The 22,090-nt window shown below is 43.4% G+C and overlaps 1 protein-coding gene across 1 annotated transcript; it reads right to left on the reverse strand.

Moving 5' to 3' along the window:
- Positions 1-1,620: 1,620 nt before the first annotated feature.
- LOC119844166 (ficolin-2-like) lies at positions 1,621-14,589 on the reverse strand. The gene is made up of 10 exons (XM_038374608.2): positions 14,203-14,589; positions 12,560-12,673; positions 11,407-11,460; positions 11,110-11,145; positions 10,153-10,197; positions 9,252-9,287; positions 8,294-8,421; positions 7,173-7,302; positions 6,431-6,565; positions 1,621-2,083 (listed from the first exon to the last, which is right to left on the reverse strand). The coding sequence occupies exons 1-10, from the start codon at positions 14,282-14,284 to the stop codon at positions 1,836-1,838; spliced, it is 1,008 nt and encodes a 335-aa protein (XP_038230536.1). The 5' UTR covers positions 14,285-14,589; the 3' UTR covers positions 1,621-1,835.
- Positions 14,590-22,090: the final 7,501 nt, after the last annotated feature.

The raw sequence follows: 22,090 nt of genomic DNA on the forward strand, positions 1-22,090 counted from the left end.
CCATACAACGTCTGCCCAGCGCAGGCCGCTGCTATTGTTGGGGGGCCTGCAGGAACCCCGAGGAAGAGCCGTGCGCTGAGCCCCACGGCCCACATTTGAATTTGCCCGGGTGGGAGACTCTAAAAGAGTGGCTCTGCTGTGAAGTCTGATGAATAGGACTGGCAATGTATTGGGGGCAGAGCCTCCATTTTGATTGGAGGTCTGTCCCCCCCGCACTCCCCCTTGCTGCCTGCTAGGGCTCTGACTCCAACTCTGCTGGCAGCAGCAGCTGTGGTTTGCGGCGCTGACTCCCGCGGTAGCAGGTCTGGCTTTGGCAGGAGCCGTGGTGATGGCTCTAGCAGCAGCAGCTCTGGTGCAGGGCATGGACCTGGGTGGGGCGTTGGGATGGACGGGGGAGAAGAGCAGGAGGTGCAGAAGCAGGGATGGGGGTTGTGGGGGGTGAGGGAAGAGAGAATGTGGGACATGTGATGGCATATGGGGGTCCACAATAAAAACCTGCACCAAGGCCCATCTTTTTCTTCCTCTGCCCCTGGCACAGGGAGAGGGAGATGGGGGGAGGGATGGGACTAGGGGTCCAGTCAGCATTTGCTGTTAAATTGTTAAATCTTCCGCTGGGAATAATACCAGCATAATGAGGGGAGATTATGGCCTGTTCTGCCTCACAAGGCACCATGGGCTGGGTGATGGGACTTTCTAGTGCAGGTTTAGCCTGAGATCGTCTCAGTGCTCTTCTGTTTCCACCCTCACCCTATTTCAACACTCCCAGCCACAATGCTGCTGGCAGAGGTAGCTCCCCTCTCCTGTACTCCCCAGGGTAGCCAGGCAAATAATGTCCCCTTCTGCGCAGGGCGCACTCTGCCCACAATGTTCACAATGCAGGGCCAGGCACATTTGGGCTTTAATGCTATTGAACTGTCTTGTGTGGACAAACAAATCTGAGACGTGGAACTCATTGAGCAGCCTTTGCTTTATTGACAGAGGGGAAGGTTCTCCAGAGGCAGACGCAGCATCTGAGGGTAATGAGTCCCGAACGCCACAGGAAGAATTGCATGGCAGTGGTAGGAGCTGTGGTTGGTGCTTCTGGTAATGGAATCAAGAGACAGCAGAGCCATGTAGGAGAGGAGACGTAACCTAGACAGAGCTGGCTGACATTTCTCAAATTACGAGTTCTTCTGTGGACAAACAGCTTTTGAAAAAACATGAACATTTTCATGAAGTATCATTGATGTGGTTGTAATGTTTTGTGTGACAGGAAAAAAATCATACTTTTTTAATGCACAAAAGCCAAAAGCAAAAATAGGTTAATTTAGAATCCTTTGAAATGAAAACAACTGAAAAATTCAATTTTCCCCCCACAAAGCTATTTAAATATTTTTTTACCTGCTCTAGTCCTAGTGCACTTTGCTGGGTAAAAAGAAAAGGAGTACTTGTGGCACCTTAGAGACTAATTAATTTATTAGAGCATAAGCTTTTGTGAGCTACAGCTCACTTCATTGGATGCATTTGGTGGAAAAAATACATCCGATGTTTTTTTTTCCACCAAATGCATCCGATGAAGTGAGCTGTATCTCACGAAAGCTTATGCTCAGATAAATTTGTTAGTCTCTAAGGTGCCACAAGTACTCCTTTTCTTTTTGCGAATACAGACTAACACGGCTGCTACTCTGAAACCTGTCATTTTGCTGGGTAAGTGTCTACGATGATGTCTGCCCCCTTGTGGCTCGTGCATAAAGAAAAGATCTTTATTGTCATCTTCAGATTAATGTTTATTATCATAGGCCTATAACTGCTATATAAGAGCTCAGTATAATTATTACAGGTGCCTCCCTGATTGGCTACATGGGCCTGATTTTCATCTCTGCCATCTTGTAGGAGTACCTATCCCCTTTGGATGACATCCAGTTCACCCCATCAGCATAGCTTTCATGGGCTCCTTTCAGGTATAATCCATTCAGGTTGGATGCATGACACTCCTTGTACCACCAGGCTCCTTTAAAGGCTAGTGCACAGTTACCTACAGACCAGTCGTTGTCATTGTCGTGGGTTGAAAACATCATGCCATTGTGCTCCATTAAAGAATCCCCTGTGGAAACAATTGGGTTTATTTATTACCTGTTTTTATAGAGACAATGTGGGTGAGATATTCTCTTCTTGTTTGTTTTTTACATATTTACAGTTCAGTTCTAACAGCCCAGCCTGGCGGTTCTGCAGTGGGTTTACTAAATTTCTCCCTTCCGAGGCAGCAGAAATCTCTGGGGTAAGGAGAGAGATTGCAGTTCTATTTCCAGTGAGGAACATTTTTCACCAGGCCATATTCTGAGGGTATCTCCACACAAGATCGGATAGGAAACTCTTCAACCTGTCATGACTTAACTCAAAGACCAAAGTCAAAAAGGTGCTAATCAGGGAACTTCTTTTAGCTGATTATGCTGCCCTCATAGCCCATGATGAAGATCTGTTACAAGAATTCATGGACCTCCTTTCAAGTACCTGTCAGGCATTTGCTCTCACCATCAGCATCAAGAAAAAGGTTGTATTAGGACAGAGGGTTTCACAAGATCATTCAATCACCTTAAATGCCAACCAGCTAGAAGTAGTCCAAAAGGTTCAGCTATTGGGTTCTACAATGACTACCAACCTCTCACTGGATGAAGAACTAAATATTTGCATTGGAAAGGCTTCCACCACCTTTAGCAGAATAACTAAAAGAGCATGGAACAACTCAAAGCTAACCATCAAGACCAATATGCTAGTGTGCCAATCCTTCATCCTCAGCACTCTCATGTGTGGTGGGCAAATTCGAAGGTCAAATTTACCAAGTGTGACAGCCCTGCTCAAGCAAAGATGACTGCAGTGGTTGGGCCATCCTAGTAGGTTAGAAGACGGACGGATACCCAAGGAGAAGCGATATGAGGAACTATCCAAGGGAACAAGAACAACAGGACGTCCCAAGCTTCACTATAAAGACATATGCAAGCAAGATATGAAAGAATTGATCCTGACCAATGGGAAATCTTGGCAAGTGATCGTAACAAGTGGTGCCATCAGCTCCATCAGAGTATCAAAGTCCATGACAGGAGCTGGCTCCTACAGCTTGAAGAGAAAAGAGCCCACAGGAAGCAAGCAGCTCCCAACCAAGATACATATATTTGCAGCAACTGCCAAAGATCATGCAAATCTTGGATTGGACCATTCAGTCACAGGAGACATTGCAAACGAACTACATCATAGGCTGCAATTCCCACCGTCTCTTGTAGATGAAAGGATGGCAAAAAATGATAGTCTGAGCTTAGTTATACCACTATAAATCCGGAGTAACTCATTGTAGTCAATGTGCTCAGTCCTTATGTGTCCTGAAATAGGTTTGCACCATTGTGATGGTATAATGTGAGCCCAATGTGGTCCTAACCCTAATAGTTTAGCCTGGAGTCTGCTGAGGATTCAGGATCATAGATTCACAGAATCATAGAAATGTCGGGCTGGAAGGGACTTTGAGAAGTCATCTAGTGCAACCCCTAGGCTGAGGCAGCCCCAAGTAAATCTAGACCGTCCCTGAGAGGCGTTTGCCCAACCTGTTCCTTAAAACTTCCAGTGATGCGGATTTCACAACCTCTGTTGGAAGCCTAGTCCAGAGCTTAACTACCCTTATACTTACAAGTGTATTTCTAATATCTAACTTAAATCTACTTATCACAGATTAAGCCGGTGACTACTTGTCCTACCTTCAGTGGACATAGGGAACAATTGATCACAGTTCTCTTTATAACAGCTCTTAACATATTTAAAGGCTGTTACCAGATTTCCCCCCGTCAGTCTTGTTTTCTCAAGACTACACATCACCGGTTTTTTAACTTTTCCTCATAGGTCACGTTTTCTAAACCTTTTATCATTTTTGTTGCTCTCCTCTGAATTCTCTTCAATTTGTCCACATCTTTCCTAAAGTGTGTTGTCCAGAATTGGACACTGTTCTCAGGCCTCACCAGTGCTGAGGAGAGCAGGACAATTACCTACTGTTTCTTACATGCCACACTCTTGTAAATACACCCCAGAATGGTATTAGCTTTTTGTGCAACTACATCACATTGTGCATTTGATTTGTCCTTGCTAAGTGAAAAGTGATTCACTTGTCTTTACTGAATTTCATCTTGTTGAATTCAGACCAATTCTTCAATTTGCCAAGGTCATTTTGCAGTCTAATTCTGTCTTCCAAAGTGCTTGCCACCCCTCCCAGCTTGGTGCCAGCTGCAGATTTTATAAGCATATTCTCCATTCAATTATCCAACTCATTAATAAAAATATTGACTACTACTGGACCCAGGACTGACCCCTGCAAAACCCCATTAGAACCTCCCAGTTTGACAGCAAACCATTGATAACTACTCTTTGAGTACAGTCTTTCAACCTGTTATGCACCCACCTTATGGTCATTTCATCCAGACTGCATTTCCCTAGTTTCCCTATTGATAATGCCATGTGGGATTTTGTCAGAAATCTTACTAAAATCAAAATATATCATGTCTACTGCTTTCCCCTTATCCACTAAGCCAATAACCCTGTCAGAGAAGGAAATTAGGTTGGTTTGACATGATTTGTTCATGAGAAATCCATGGTGGTTATTGCTAATTAATCCGATTGTCCTCTAGATGTTTACAAATTGATTGTTTAATAATTTGAGGGTGTGTCTTTCCAGGTATCAAAGTTCCCTGGGTCCTGTTTGTTCCCCCTTTTAAAGATAGGTACTATGTTTGCCCTTCTCCAGTGGTCTGGGACCTCACCCATCCTCCAGGAGTTCTCCAGAAAATTATTCATGGTTCTGAGATTGTTTCAGCTAGCTCTTTTAGTCCCTTAGGATGATTTTCACCTGGCCCTCCAGACTTGAATACATCTAACTTATCCAAATATTGTTTAACCTTCCTCCTGTATTTGGACTTGCATTCCTTCCCTCTTGTTGTTAATAGTGTGTTAAGTCCCATCACCAATACCCTCTTTAGTGAAGATTGAAACACACTAGTCATGAAACACCTCAGCCTTCTTGATGTCCTCAGTTATTAGCTCTCCATTCCTGCTAGGTAAGGAACTACACTTTCTTTTATCTTTCTCTTGCTGCTAATGTATGTTAAGAACCTCTTCTTGTGGCTTTTTCTTTTCCTTCCTAGGTGTAACTAATTTTGTGCCTTAATCTTTTTGATGTTGTCCCTACATGGGTATGCTACTCTTTTGTACTTCTCCTTCACACTTTGTCCATGTTTCCATTCCTTCCTTTCCTTAGAATAAAGACATCTGTGATTTCATGAACACTTTCACCCAAATTGTATTCCACCTTCAGATTCACAACCATTTCCTCCCTGTTCATCAGAATTAAGTCTAAAATTGCTGGTTCCTCTGGTTACTTCCTCCACAAAATGGTGTCCCCAATACATTTCAAGAACTTGTAAGAAATGTTGTGTTTTTCTTTATTGCTTTTCCAACAAACGTTTGTGTAGTTAAAGTCCCCATTACTGTAGTACACTCATACCAAGAGGTCACTTCTATTTATTATCCTTTTTTTCTTTACCCAGAGACTATCAATTGGTCTGCCTCTCATCTACTCCTGGAGCAGAGAACAAGTGTAAATATTCTTGCTGTATAATTCAACACCTTCTCCCTTTTTACCTTGCCTGTCCCTCCTAAACAAGCTATACCCCACTATACCAAAATTCCAGTAATGAGACTCATCCCACCAAGTTTCTGTGATGCCACTTAAGTAGTAAATTTACAATTGTACTAATCCTTCCAGTTTATTCCCCATCTGTCTGATATTTACTTATAGGTATCTGAGATTCTGAGTATATGCCTCTACTGGTTACCCTCTTCTTCCTCCTCTGACCCTACATACCCCCTCCCCCAAAAAATCTAGCCCTCTTTTTTTATGCTTAGCTGTTGGCTTTTGTCCCCTGCCCTTTTAAAAGCCCTTCTCCCTAGGGGGCTTGTAGGTGTGTCTGAGCAATCCTGCAATGGTATGCAGCAGACTCTGCATGCCACAGAATATTCTTGTCTCTGGTATTCCTGTTTCTGAATAGTTTGCATGAAATGGGGCTTATCTACCCACCCAGGGACTTGTACCAATCCTGGTGTGCCTACTTAGTTTAATTCAGATATTTCTATGGGGCATTAAGATCTAATTTAGGAAAGCAACCAGCAGTAGCTGTGCCTACCTCTGCTCGTTATTCTGCGTTCAATCCTTCACTTGGCTGGATATCCATATTATACTATATATTTTGTTGTCACTAGATCTAGTGTTCTCTAATAGTTCAGCAGGAGAATAACTGATGTTTCCTGAGAGACATCACTTCCACAGATTACCTCGCCTTTTGTTTCTGCCATTGAATATTTTTCATCACTTTTGCTTTCCATTTTTCCATCTGCCATAAAGGATGAGCTCAGAACCTACCTGCAGTGCCATTCACAAAGGGTCCAACGATCAGCGTGTATTTCTCAGTGTCCCCTGAAACTCTGAATGATGAGAATGTAGCAAATTCATAGTTGTTGTCAAAATCTCTGAGATCGATGCGAAGCTCGTTGGGAACTTTAGAAAACAATTTGAAAGCAAAATGTTCAGCAAATTCCATTAGTGTTTATTACTGTTATTGAATGTTTTTATTGCAGAAGCCCCTAAAGGCTCTACGCACAAATCAGGCTCCGTTATGTTGGGACCATTATGATCATCTAGTTTGAATTGCCTGCATCACACACACCACAGAATTTCATCCACTGATTCTTGAATCAAGCAAAATATATTTGTATCGACCTTTATCAATTCATTTTCCATCCACCAACCTGACCTCCCTATTAAAAGACTGCTCCATGTTATGCTTCGCAAAGATAGTTCAGAATCGGTGACCTTATCCAGGCTGTAGCATCCCTTATTGCTGTACTGTGGGCGAACCACCTGAGGACAAAATGCTGCTCCAGGAATCATGACTGGATCCAGCCCAGCTACCATAGCATTATTGGTTTCAATAGCTTTGTGTGGCACGCCTGGCCTGTAAGGAACAGGAAGGGGTGTCTGCAGCAGAAGTGTTACCTCTACTGATAGTACAACTCTATACCCTGTATCCATGGCTAAAGTGTGGGAACAAAACTTGGTGGAGAAGGTTGTTGTAAGGAAAAGAATGCATCAATGATGTCTTTACCAAGGAATGATAACAGATGGATATTTTCGTTCCCCAGCCAGAATTCTGACAGCCGGCTGCCAAAACCTCTTTTGTATGAATTCCAGTCACGGTAAAAGTCCACGGAGCCATCCACCCGTCTCTGGAACACCTGCAGGGAAACAGGAGGTTCTCAGCTGGGAAATCCCATATTGTTTCCCATCCTATATAGAGCAGAAGACCAGAAGCTCTGAGACTGTAAATCATTGGATGAGATTTAACGTGGTCAGGTCTATTTCAGCTCAGATGACTATCACAGAGGGAGGCTTGTCTCAGAGGATCATATTAAATCTTGGCAGCAACAGCACTAGATTAAAGAATCATATGGTCCAAAATCTACAGCACTGGACTGGCAATAAGGAGGCCTGAGATCTATACCCAGTTGTGCTGCTCGAGCAAGTCACATCACCTCTGCTTTCTGCGCGGCCCTATGTCTGCCTTGTCTATGGAGACTGTGAGCTGCAAAGGACGGGGCTGTCTCTCATTATGTGTGTTCAGCACCTAGCGCAATGGGACCCTGATCTTTATCGGATTCTCTAGGCACGACTGGGATATAAATAAGTGTAATAATAAATTAGAAGGTTTAAATGTGATGTGGTTCAAACCCCTCCCATGCTCAGCTCCCTAGAACGCTCTCTCCACTCGTACTCGGAGGTTGCTGGAGTGACAGAGCAGCTGATGCACCAGAAGTGGAAGGAAGAAGGAATTCTGGCTCCGGAGTCTGGGCAGCTATTGAGGAGGCTCTGAGAGCCGGGCAGAGAATAGCCAGGAGAAGGGAAACCTGTGTCAGAGCAGTGACAAATGTCCCCTCAGACGGGGTCTTTTAGACACTAAAGCTCCGGGTTCCCTCCATGAAACCCATTTTGTTCACAACCAAGTTATCTCCACAACCAAGGGCTAGGGAGCATTAAAAGTGCTCAGGAAGTGTCTGTGTTTTTATTTCAGCTACTCATGGGGAGCTAACAACTTTAGAGCTTCTGTTCTCATGCTTTTCTCCTAGCTACAACCCACTGGCTAAGGGCCACCTCCCATTCTTGGGACAGTAAACTGTTTGTTGTTCAAGGAAAAAATATCCAACAAGCTTCATTATGCTCTGTTCTTACAATCCATCCTCCACCATCTGTGTCCATGTCACACAGCACGGTCATGGCTTTACAGTCATGTGGGTAGATGGTGTACCAGCCGCTCATGCGGATCCCTCTAGCTAACAGCTCTTTGCAGTTCTTTGCTCCTGGTTGAAAGAGGAATTGAAAAATTTAAATTAGTTGTATAACTCTCTTTGGAGAAGGGATTCATGGTCTGCTATTTGTTGCACTGAGGGCCAGATCAATTGCAGAATCAGATAACTAGAAAATATTCTTTCAGCCACCATCTTCTCTCCTCCCCACTGTAGTGTTTGGGAATTGGATAGTATCCCTTTAAATAGAACACAAAGGGACCACAAACTATCTTTGGAAACCTACCACAGCAGCAGCATATGTACCTACCAAGGCTTTTCATGCTCTCTGTAGTTAGCAGAACAAATGATTTAGACTCCACTGTGCCAGTCTGGTCTGTATTAACTTTGTTTGCAAGAGGAAAAGATGCAACCACCTGCCTAACCCCATCTGTTCTGTATGAGAACAGCTCAACCTGAACAGAGGATTGGCTCAAACATCTTAAAAACTCATGGAAATTGAATTGTGCACAAAGATTTGTGTTGCAAGTCCCCATGCAGCATTTTCAAATCTCTCTGTGAGTCAGAAGAGCTTCAGGTTATCATATGACTTGGATGAGCATTCACCCCAAAAAAATATCAGATACACACAGGAATAGTCACATCAAACAGTTTGCAAGCGAACCCATTGGCAGAAATGTATTTCTACAAAAGATTCACTGGCCAAATGCTAACAGAAAATACCTTCATTTTAAAAGATCAAAGTCTCTTTGCTCATAGTTTGAGAACAGTAAATGGGGTAAATCACAGATGTATTTTTTGGCAATTTGTCTATCTCTAATGGGTTTTGATGTTTGGGTCTCTGGATGGAATGAGATGACATTTGGTGGTCATAAGAAACTCACCTTTCTTACACTTTCTGTCTTCCAGGTCTTCCTCCACTGGTCATGAAAAGAAACACAGTAGAAAGTGAAATGGAACCAGAAAATATTCTACTTTCTTTTAAACTGTGTAATTGCCCAACAGGTAAAGCTGGGTTAGCAAAGTACTCGATATCTTGAAAATGCACTAGACAGGTTTTTAATTTTGAAAATCCAACTGCTAATGGATTCATACACATCTCTGATCTGAGCCTTCCAGCCTGAACCATCAAGACAGCTCTCATTCGGTAGCTAATGCTATTTTATAACCCTCTTATGAGGCTCCTACTTGCAGAGTTAAGAATTGGTCCTTAATAGACTAAGTTAATTGCTGGTCAGTTCATAGGAGCAATGCCCACAAAGCCAGGGGAGTTGTATGTGCTTACGCTAGCTGTGAACTTGACTCAATATTTTTTAAAAAAAAAATTCCAAGTGACAATGGGAGAATAACAGTTAAATAAAGTACTGGTAGAAAAAGGGTCATTCCTTTAACTGGACATATAAATAGGATCCATTTCTTGTGATTCATACTCCCCACTCCTGGTATGTGCGAAATATAAGGAGGGGTAGGGGAAAGTAACCTTCTCTAGGATACACCTCCAGATCTACAGCTTTCACTTACATTTCAGCTGTTCTCTCTCATACCAAAGGTCATCTGGCTAGTGTTGTTCCGGATGTTACAACACATGGATAGCCTCCTGTTTTTATAGGCACAGCTATTTCTCTCTTTATAGAGCCCAAATCTTACAAGAGGATCACTGAGCTTGATATTGTGGACATGGTAACTATTCCAGAAACAAGCTTCTTCAGCCTCTTAATTTTTAGTGCTGCAAAAATAAAACTGAAATGATGTGTTCAGTATAAAGGAGAATGCAGAGGGTCTCACCAAATGTTCCAGGGACACCTGTAGCTCCCCGGGCTCCTTTATCTCCTAAAAAAAGAACTCAGAATACAATGCTTGTTTTACCTGGAGGTCACCTCCATAATTCACCATCTCACTATAGCAATCACTTGGGTTTAATTGTGTGGAGGGGCTAGTTCAAGGCCTGTGTACCAGCTACACTCCGCACAATCTGTTAAAGTTAGCTTTTTGTGGGACTTAAGTGATGTATGTTGCCAACTCTCAGGATTTGGTCATGAGTCTCATGATAATTATTGTTTTCCTTAAAGCCCAAGCTCCTGGAGTCAAGTGGATGTGACATGATTTCAGACTTCAGTCTTGAAGAAAAAGTAAGTTTCTAGCCCTCAAAGCTACGGTGAAAGCTTCAAAATGTGACCCCAGTGCCCCCTAAATACTCAAAAAGCAGAAGGCAAATAAAAAGAATACCATATCTATTATTTTACATAATCTCATGATTCTGAAACCAGTCTCCTAATTTTTGATGAACCTAACTTAAGTTTTTCAAAAATTTGGGGTTGGCAGTACTGCATTTATCCTATCTTATCTTCTGCATTGGCTGAAATGAAATAGGCTTAGGCTATGTCTACACTGCAGTTGAGATCTATTTCCTGTGACTGCATTGGACTTCATGACATATCAGATATTATACTTAGAGTTGGGTGAAATTTTTGCAGCTAACATTTTATTCACAATTTTGAAATGTTCTAACTCTTCATTTCAGAACAACACTGTGTTTTGACATTTGGCTATTAATCAAAAAGAGGACTTCATGTTTAACCAGAACCAATTTCATTTCAGCTTTTTTGTTTGGCAAGAAGCTGGAAGGAAAAATTGTATAATGAAACGAGGCGGGGGGATTGTTGCTCCCAATTCCTCTATCATGTGAGTAGCGCCATAAAGTGCCCTGCTCTGCAGTGAGAAGAATAATCTGAGGTCTCTCACCTTTCATTCCAGGACGACCAGCAGGACCTCTTTTTCCTGATTGAACAAAAAATAAAATAGTAAAGACTGATCAGAGATAGCAAGATCTTGCAGTGGATCAGAACTGAAGTTGTGTTGCAATAATAAACCCTTAATTGTCAAAAATAGAGTGAAGGGAACTTGTGGTGGTTTTGGAGCCCAGATATTATAGGAATTGATGTTTTATAACTAGCTCTAATAGATATTTGATTAAAAACTTATTTCCTGTTCTTAGGTCACCTATAGGAAAACACAGTTCTCTGCCCTTTGTTACTTTACCTTTTGGGCCAGTTTTTCCCTCCTTTCCAGGGATCCCCAGAGGTCCCCGTTCTCCTGCAAACACAGAAAACTGACTGAATATTTTCCAAGGTAGCATAAATACTGAGTACATAATCCCCACCCACCACCCCAACCTGGAATTACAATAACTCATCTCAGAGTAGCAGCCGTGTTAGTCTGTATTTGCAAAAAGAAAAGGAGTACTTGTGGCACCTTAGAGACTAACAAATTTATTAGAGCATAAGCTTTCGTGAGCTACAGCATCCGATGAAGTGAGCTGTAGCTCACGAAAGCTTATGCTCTAATGAATTTGTTAGTCTCTAAGGTGCCACAAGTACTCCTTTTCTTTTTGCGAATAAATCATCTGTATCAAAATTCAAATCCTGTATCTGCATCTGGCTCGCTGAGTCCCTGATCTCACATCAGGATTCCTTAGCATGGACTCTTACATGGAGGCCCATTGAAGTCAAAGGGACAAGCACATCTTGCTGTTCGGTGAGGGCTAAAGCTGATCAACAACAACAATTTTATACATGCTACCATTAAAAATGTCATGGCTCATGATAATAATCATGATTTCCTCTTCTCTATCCCCCTGATCCAAACTTCTCAGAGCGCTTTTCACAGATCAGTGAAATGTGCCTCAGATAACCACTGGGAGGTAAAGGACCATTATTGCCATTATACAGAGGAGAAAACTGAGGCTCAAAGAGAGTGACTTGACTAAGGTCACACAGCAAGCCAGTGACAGAGACTTGGTTGCCAATCTGACACTTCAAAAGGGAATGGACAATATTTTAAAGCTTGGTTATTCTGAAGCTCCAATCCCTTGCCACGGGATATGGGAGATGGAGGGGAGGTATAGCTCAGTGGTTTGAGAATTGGCCTGCTAAACCCAGGGTTGTGAGCTCAATCCTTGAGGGGACCATTTAGGGATCTGGGGCAAATATTGGGGATTGGTCCTGCTTTGAGCAGGGGGTTGAACTACATGACCTCCTGAGGTCCCTTCCAACCCTGATATTCTATGATTCTATGCCATGTGAGTTTCCTCATATCATGTTTGAGGGGAATCTCCAAAGTCTGAGTATATTACAGAAGTAATTCCCATTTACATCAGCACCAGTCATGCCTTATTCAGTGCCTGGGAACGTACCGCTCGTTCCTGCATTTCCTGGGTCTCCTTTGGGCCCTGTAACACCTGGAATTCCAGGGCAGCCTTGGAGAATGGAGAGTTTATTGGTACTGTTGAAACCCTCTAAGCTCACCTCTGGGGAAAGAAATGAACCCATAATCAATGATTATTAGCTTCTCAGGATCTGAAACTTTCTGCAGAAATCCAGAGGGATAAACTCAGCAAATGACAGCCTAGATAGTTCCTTGGTTTTCTTTTCTCTATTAGTGATAAATCCAACATTTTCTTCAGTTTCATGCATTTCAGAGACAATGCCCTAATATTAAAAGTTGGGGGTTATTACTATTAGTCTTTGTTTTAAGTTATAGTGGAAACAAAAGTTAAAAAGAAGTTATTTAATATTAGTATTAAAAGAAATCACTTCAGACTTAATTTTGATGTACATATCCCTCTGCAGTGTTTCCAACCCGAACATTGCAGCATTGCGTCAGTTCATGAGAATCTTTTAACGAAATTAACTACAGAGAAACAAAAGCGGAATGAAATGCAGAGGAAAAACAAATAGCTGCCGTTCAGTAAAGAAATTGTGCAAAAGTAAAATAATTAAAAAACAGTTGCTCTTACAAACTCAGGTAATACATTTTAAAGAACTAAATATGTTTTTTAACCTAACAGTCCCCTCTCTATATTATACACATTGTGAAATTTAAAATTATTTTTGGGAAATCAGTGGAGAAAAATAGAGACATACCTGTCAACTCCATTGAGCTCTATTGATGTGGAAATTTTTGAGGTAAACAAAATGTGGACATGGTTAATATTACCTGTGATAGATGAACTGTACCTCCTAATTTGAAATAATACATTAATTTATGCATAAGATGGCAAAGCCTATATTCAATCCTTGTTTACCAAACCACCCATTTCCTTTAAAAAGTCTCCACAAATATGACTAAATCTTGCAAAAGGATCACAGGATATCTTGATGAACTAAAATAAACTTCAAATGCTGCTGGATTCTCAACCCAAAGCACAGTTGACATAGAAAGAGTTGTATAGTGGATATGCGGAGATAGATACACAACAGTTGCGATTTTACAAATAATCATCTTAATTTGGTAAAGGTGAATTTTATAAAGCAGAGGGATCTGAAATAATAGACTCACTCTGAGCTTTGAAGACTGAGATTTTATTTTCCAGAATTTAGATCATCTTCCTGTGTGGGTTGGTCAGTCACCAGATTAGAAAGGCTTTGGCCCCAATATGCAAAGGAGGTGGGAGCTTTAGACAGAGAGATTCCAGCAGCAACGTAGGGAGGTTAGAAGATAGTAACTGAGCATGAGGGAGAAGAGGTCAAGTCAAATTTTGAAGAATCTCAATGGAGACAAGAGACAACATTTTCACAATTTGCAAAAACTGTGTCCGATTTCTGAACACCTCTCGTCTGTGTTGTGCACTTCTAGAATATTGATTAATTTCTACAAAGGAATTTTGTACAAAGAAGCTGTTCTTTTCATCATTTTAAAAGCACCATGAGCAGACAAAGCACTTTATAGACGTGTAGAACAACAAACATTCCTAAACAGTTTACAGTTCTCCAGGGTCCAGGTTGGTGAGAGCCACAGTATGAAACACTGTTGGGAACAGGATTGTCTTTCACTCACCTGGGCAAGTATCCTGAGCCTGACAAACCGTTGCTGCTAGACAGAGTAAAGAGAGGAGAGTTTTCTGTCCAGCTCTCCCCATGGCTGGTGCTGGTCTCTGCAATGGCAGCTACACTTGTCTTCTCACCACCTTCTCCTCTCCTTTAGTATTTCAGTCCCTTTAAGCCTTTTATATGCAATAACAATAGAGCCTAGAACAAATAAAGGTCTTTGCCTCCGGCATCTCAGCGCCTCCTTCCCACTCTCCACATTCCAGCAGTTTCCACTGAAATTTTTTTACTGCAGCGGTCACAACTGGAGCTGATTAAATGGCCTGATAGGACATGTTCAATACTGGACCAGCAGCCATTGCTTCCCCTGCACAGCAAATGCAGTATCGTGCAATGACGATTATTGAATGGAGCCAGTCTGAATCTTTCCTCACAAAGTTAATTTATGTCAACATGTCTTCTGAAATAGTAAAATAGTGCCAAATAATGAGCCCAAACTGACTTTCTCCATCCCATTGAAGCCCCTTTTTGGCTTCAGTGGAACCTTTAGGAGAACAAGGAGAGCAGGATTGGATGGATTTACTCGCCAACTGCTCTATTACTATTATGTGTGTGACAGTAGCCACAGGAGGCCTCGTGTCAGATTGCATGCCTCTGTGCTGAGTGCTGTGCAAACCCCCAGTGGGAGCCAGTAATAGAGGGAGAGTTCCAAAACCAGAAGTGACCATTGTGATCATCTCGTCTGACCTCCTGTATTACACAGGCCACAGAACTTCCCCAAAATAATTCCTTACAAAAACACCCAATCTTGCTTTTAAAATGTTCAATGATGGAGAATCTAGCACAACCCTTGGGAAATAGCTCCAGTGGTTAATCACACTCAACATTAAATATTTATACCTTATTTCCAGTCTGAATGTGTCTAGCTTCAACTTCCAGCCATCTCTGCCCCAAAGACCTTACAATCTAAGCAGCCAAGGCAAATGAAGGATGAGAGAAAATAATTATTATCCCGATTTTTGCAGTGTTATGTGTGCCTGTGTGAAAGAAATAATAAATAATAATGATGCATGCCCAGGCCATATCTGCTGATATACCACTGCTGCATTTTTCTACATGTCCATGTGATTTTTCAGTGACTACTGCACGGCAGACACTCAAGATGGCAAATCACTGCCGAGGTTCATTTCTTTATGAGCATGTGTGTTCGCATGAATCCAGTCTGTACAGCAAGAAGGCAGCTGCTGTTCTGCCTGTGTGCAACGGATATTTCCTCTCTTTGCACTGGGGAAGTGTGATGACACTTCCCAATGTAGTGTTGTGGTTTGTAATTGGAATCAGAGATCCAAAGCTGCAAAAGAGACTATTGGACGATAGGGATCTCACTTTGGATAAAGCCGTAAGACTGTGTCAGGCAGCAGAAATCATTCAATAGCATAAAAATTATAGAAGGAAAGGAGAACACTGCCACACTGGATAGAGTGACATGAGAGACAAAAAACTGGCAAGCAGTCAGTCAGTAGAAAACTAACAACAGAGATGCATGAAAATTGCAAAGCACAAGAGTTTGTAAAAACTTCAAAGATTGCTCAGGATGTGGACAAAAAATGCCCTCAACAATGCCCAGCTTTTGGTAAGTGCTGCAATATTTGCAAGAAATACAATCATTGTGCCAACGTCTGCAACCAGGTTCAGCAACTGCGGAAGCGGAAGTGAAGCCTGTATGCTAATGCAAGTGATCCTGGAAGGGAGCACAGACAACAGCTCGGGAGTTCTAGCTAGGAGCTGGTTTCTGAGTAGCAGTCGTGTTAGTCTGTATTCGCAAAAAGAAAAGGAGTACTTGTGGCACCTTAGCGACTAAGGACCAAAGACTGGCCTGTCTCCCAAGATCTGTGAGAATGATGGGTCGTCCTTCAGTATAGGTTGTAGATCCTTGATGATGCGTTGGAGAGGTTTTAGTTGGGGGCTGAAGGTGATGGCTAGTGGCATTCTGTTATTTTCTTTATTGGGCCTGTCCTGTAGTAGGTGACTTCTGGGTACTCTTCTGGCTCTGTCAATCTGTTTCTTCTCTTCAGCAGGTGGGTATTGTAGTTGTAAGAATGCTTGATAGAGATCTTGTAGATGTTTGTTTCTGTCTGAGGAGTTGGAGTAAATGCAATTGTATCGTAGAGCTTGGCTGTAGACAATGGATTGTGTGGTGTGATCTGGGTGAAAGCTGGAGGCATATAGGTAGGAATAGTGGTCAGTAGGTTTCTGGTATACGGTGGTGTTTATGTGACCATCACTTATTAGCACCATAGTGTCCTGGAAATGGATCTCTTGTGTGGACTGGTCCAGGCTGAGGTTGATGGTGGGATGGAAATTATTGAAATCATGGTGAAATTGCTCAAGGGCTTCTTTTCCATGGGTCCAGATGATGAAGATGTCATCAATGTAGCGCAAGTAGAGTAGGGGCATTAGGGGACGAGAGCTGAGGAAGCGTTGTTCTAAGTCAGGCAGAAAAATGTTGGCATACTATGGGGCTATGCAGGTACCCATCGCAGTGCCACTGACTTGAAGGTATACATTGTCCCCAAATGTGAAATAGTTATGGGTGAGGACAAAGTCACAAAGTTCAGCCACCAGGTTTGCCGTGACATTATCGGCAGAAATCACCCAGAAGTCACCTACTACAGGACAGGCCCAACAAAGAAAATAACAGAACGCCACTAGCCATCACCATCATCATTCTCACAGATCTTGGGAGACAGGCCAGTCCTTGCTTACAGACAGTCCCCCAACCTGAAGCAAATACTCACCAGCAACCACACACCACACAACAGAACCACTAAACCAAGAACCTATCCTTGCAACAAAGCCCGTTGCCAACTCTGTCCACATATCTTTTCAGGGGACACCATCATAGGGCCTAATCACATCAGCCACACTATCAGAGGCTTGTTCACCTGCGCATCTACCAATGTGATATATGCCATCATGTGCCAGCAATGCCTCTCTGCCATGTACATTGGTCAAACTAGACAGTCTCTACGTAAAAGAATAAAGGGACACAAATCAGACGTCAAGCATTATAACATTCAAAAACCAGTTGGAGAACACTTCAATCTCTCCGGTCACTCGATTACAGACCTAAGAGTGGCTATTCTTCAACAAAAAAACTTCAAAAACAGACTCCAGTGAGAGACTGCTGAATTGGAATTAATTTGCAAACTGGATACAATTAACTTAGGCTTGAATAGAGACTGGGAATGGATGAGTCATTACACAAAGTAAAACTATTTTCCCATGTTATTTCTCCCCCCCATCCCCCCACTATTCCTCAGATGTTCTTGTCAACTGCTGGAAATGGCCCACCTTGATTATCACTACAAAAGGTTTTCTCCCCCACCCCCCCCACCCGCTGTCCTGCTGGTAATAGTTCATCTTAACCTGTCATCTTAAATGATCACTCCCCTTATAGTGTGTATGGTAACACCCATTGTTTCATGTTCTCTGTGTATATAAATCTCCCCACTGTAGTTTCCACTGAGTGCATCCGATGAAGTGAGCTGTAGCTCACAAAAGCTTACGCTCAAATCAATTTGTTAGTCTCTAAAGTGCCGCAAGTACTCCTTTTCTATCTAGGAGCTGTATCTGAAGAGTTAGAAACAAACAGATGGACAATTTTCTTAGACATGGGATTCTTATAACCTACAAATTGTGCTCTGTCAGGTAAATGTTGTTTCAGGTATTAGTGTCAAAAGATTAGAAAAAACTCAGGGAACATGGTGAGCAAACAGGTCAAACTGAAAGCTTATAATGGAGGAACTCATTCCTATTACAGGTACATGTGTACTAGCAGTGACAGTAAAAGATCAAATGAAATTGTTGGACTTTAAGATAGTGAAAGGGAATAAAGCACCTATACTGGATTTAAAAACACGTCAAGCCCTTAGGCTGATACAAAGAGTGCATGTGGGAGAGGAAGTAAGGGACACATTGTCCAGAACATTTGATAAAACTGTAATAGAAACAGGGGTGGAGTCAGACATAGTGCATGTCAGACGGATAAAAAAAAAATTGTCCAGCCTCAGACAGGAAATAGAAAGAATTTGCTGAGGCTATAGCTAATGGTGAGACTTTACCGAGGGTATTAAGTCTGTTATTACAGGGTTGCCAGGACATTCCATACCATGTCCCTATTTACAGTTTAAAGCAGAACTATCTGTTATTGATGGCATGAGGCTTAGAGGAAATAGGAGAGTAGATGTTACAAGCTGACATTCTGACAAGTATACAGGAAGGGTACTTGGGTATAGCAAATTTTAAATACAGAGCAGAGAGAGACTGTATTGGCCACAAATGGACAATGATAGAGAAAACTGCTAAAATGTGTGAAACATGTCAAAAATACCAACTAAACAGAAAAAAGATCCTATATTTTTACACAATGAACAGTTAAGAGCATGGTATGAAATTGGTATGGATTTATTTACCTATGCTGGTAAATACTGTGTTTTGATGGTGGATTGTTATTCTCTTTGGCTTCAGTGACGATGCTGGTGTTGAGCTGTGATCTTCCCACTTGCCATTACTGAGGGAATCCTGATTAGTTTTTGTTTTCCTCCTAACATGCTTAAATTCAGCGGGTCGCCACTTCTGATCTGAGGTCACAGTTGGATGGGGACCAAGGGGCAGTTCTCCTGTCTGATAATGTTCCACAGTTTGATGGAAATGAATTTAAATAATTGGCTAGCGAGTATGGGGTTAAGCATGGAATGTTGAGTCCCAGGTATCCTCAATCCAACGGTTTTGTGGAGAATGGTGTGAAAATTGTTAAATGGCTTTTGGAAAAGGCCACTGCCACAGGTACAGAGCCATATTTGACTATACTGAACTATAGAGCAGCACCAATGAATCATGGACTGTCACCTGCAGAGAGCCTGTTTGGCAGGAAGCTGAAAACAAAACTCTGTAACTCAGTCGTGATCCCAAAAGGCAAAACTGACTTAGATGCCCATCTATAAAAAGGGAAATAAGGCCAACCCTGGAATTACAGACCAGTCAACTTAACTTCAGTTCCCAGAAAGATAATGGAGCAAATATTTAAACAATCAGTTTGTGAATACAGAGAAGATAATAAGGTGATAAGTAAAGAGTCAGCATGGATTTATCAAGAACAAATCATGTTTTGCCAACCTAATAGCTTTCTTTGACATGGTAACAAGCTTTGTGTATAAGGGGTGTGACGGGGCAAGGCCAGATGGCTATGGAAGAGTAGTGGGAGATAGATATATTAGCTCCAGCCTAAACAAATCCCTGGTACCAGAATAAGTGAAATGGCAGCTGCTCCAGGTCAATTAAGACACCTGGGGCCAATTAAGAACTTTCCAGAAGGCAGGGAGAAGGCTAGGTTGATTGGGACACCTGAAGCCAATCAGGGGCTGGCTGAAACTAGTTAAAAGCCTCCCAGTCAGTCAGGTGGGTGTGCATGTCAGGAGCTGTGGGAGGAAGTTGCGCGGTTGGAGAGGCTGAGTAGTACACACCATATCAGGCACAAGGAAGGAGGCCCTGAGGTAAGGGTGAAGTGGAGCTTGAGGAAGTGAGGGCTGCTGTGGGGGAAGTAGCCCAGGGAATTGTACATGTCATGTTTGTAAAAGGTCAGCTACCATAGCTGATACTATTAGGGTCCCTGGGCTGGAGCCCGGAGTAGAGGGTGGGCCTGGGCTCTCCTCCACCTTTGCCCCCTGATTAATCACTGAGTCTGGGAGACAACAGAGACTGTGCAAGGAAGGATAACTTCTCCTCACCTCCCTTGCTGGCTTATGATGAAAATGGCTCAGTAGACTGTGACCCTTGTCTCTAGAGAAAGAAGGGTTATGTGGAGGGTCACAGTGAGGCTCTGAGGCTAATGAAATCCGGCAGGAAACGCGGGACCAAGGGAGGCAAGGACAGAGCTTTATCACAGGGGGAAGTGTTAGATGTGGTATATCTAGACTTTAGTTAGGCTTTTGATACTGTCCCGCATGACCTCCTACATGTTATGATGCCTCAGGCTGATTTGCTACTTTAAAAAAGTGCCAGGCAAATGAATAGTGTAAAATCAGAGAGACAGGCACTTTTGGGGAGTGTTGTTTTTAACATGCTGGAAGCACCATGGAAAACTGAAAGTATGAAAGCTGGATAAACAGCATAGCCCACTGCACAAAAAATGCAGCTTCAAGCATTTTCCCTTTAAACATTTACACTTGCCTTGGCATGCTATCAATAGGTTAGTGGGATGTGTGGCTTGTGGTCCCCAGTTATTCACACACTTATCCAGGGTCTCTCACCTTTCAGTCCAGATCTCCCAGGATCACCTTTTTCTCCTGATCGCAGAAAAAAACATCAGAGATATGGTATTTGTTGCTTTGAGTCTATAAGCTCAGTTCTCCTGTACAAACACTGCCCTGCTTTGAGGGCAGCGTGGAGCCCTGCCCTGGTGGGAACTCTATGTACATCAGGGAAGTGCAGTGCCCCAGAGACCTTTAAGAGTCCACTTGCTCCTCCACCATGAAGATGACACAGCATATGCATATCCTCTGGCCAGTGTGGATGGGAGGGGAGGACACAGTCCCTGCCTGCCCTGGCCCCATGCCACTCCCGGATGCAGCCAGCATGTCCCCGTGGCCCCAGGGTCTCCACGCGCTGCCGGAATGCCAATTCCGCAGCTTCCATTGGCCAGGAATTACAGCCAATGGGAGCTGTGGGGGTGGTGTCTGCAGGCAGGGGTAGTGCACGGAGACTCCCCCCGCACCAGGGGCGACAGGAACATGCTGGCTGCTTCTGGGAGAAGCGCACAGAGAGGGCAGCACGCAGAGCTCCCTAACCCCGCTTACCTCAGGAAGCTCCTGGGCAGCTGTGTGCAGCGGTGCTAAGGGAGGTTCCTTGCCTGCCCTGGCTCCAAGCCACTCCCAGAAGCCACCAGCATGTCTGGATGTGGCTCCTGGGGTGGGAAGAAGGGCAGGTGGCTCAGAGCCCTGCCCCCATCCTCAGGCACTGCCCCTGCAGCTCCCTTTGGCCATGGTTCCGCATTCCCAGACAATGGGAGCTGCGGGGGCGGTGCTGCAGGCGAGGACAGCGCATGGAGACCCCCTTCCCTTACCCCCCAGGAGCCGCGGCCGAACATGACGGCCACTTCCGGGAGCGGTGCAGGGCCAGGGCAGGCAGGGAACCTGCCTCAGCCCCGCTGTGCCACTGGACTGTTAGTGGCCGATCTCCCAGTTTGGCTGCAGGAGGGTTGGCAACATTAGGGAGCCTGAGATCGACTGTCAGAGATGATCCAGGACTGTGGACCTACTTGAGCAGTAGCCTGATTGACCTGTCGATCACGCTCTACCCGTTGTTGACCACTGCTATAAAATGAAGATGAAAAATGGAAGTTTGTAGAAAAAAATGAAACTCTCCATCTGTCTTATCACGTTCATTGGCCTGGCAAGGACCAAGCTGTGCAAGCTACGCAATTGCTCCAGTGATAAAACTGAATCTTTTGTCACTTGGGACCTTCAAACCTATTTTAACAGGAAGACTCCTCTGGCCTGCTTCATTATTGACTGACTCATCGGTAAGGTATTAGGTTTTGCTCCTTTCAAGGTCAGCAACAGCAGTGGATCTCAACTACTTCCAACCCCAATTTTCTGTTTCTATGATTCTATGAGGTGAAAAGGGGATGTGCCTTTGATGCAAGTGCTACACAGGAACTGATGAAATTATGGACTGATTAAAAGCATTAGTTTGGGTACTAAAAGGAGAAGTTATCAAACCAGTGTGCTAACAGTATTGCTGTATGGTCCGGACCAGGGCTGGCCTTACCATGAGGTGAACTGAAGTGGCTGCCTCAGGTGGCAGACTTTGGGGGGCGGGCGGGGGTAAGGGTGTGG

Source organism: Dermochelys coriacea, chromosome 16, assembly GCF_009764565.3.
Source record: "Dermochelys coriacea isolate rDerCor1 chromosome 16, rDerCor1.pri.v4, whole genome shotgun sequence".
Classification (NCBI taxonomy): Eukaryota; Metazoa; Chordata; order Testudines; family Dermochelyidae; genus Dermochelys; species Dermochelys coriacea.

Coding starts and splice junctions, on each gene's coding strand:
- LOC119844166 (XM_038374608.2), bottom strand. CDS start 14,284: ATGGGGAGAGCTGGACAGAAAACTCTCCTCTCTTTACTCTGTCTAGCA. Junction 11,146..11,406: donor GGGAAAAACTGGCCCAAAAG/GTAAAGTAACAA, acceptor TTGTTCAATCAG/GAAAAAGAGGTCCTGCTGGT. Junction 8,422..9,251: donor AGACAGAAAGTGTAAGAAAG/GTGAGTTTCTTA, acceptor TCTTTCAACCAG/GAGCAAAGAACTGCAAAGAG.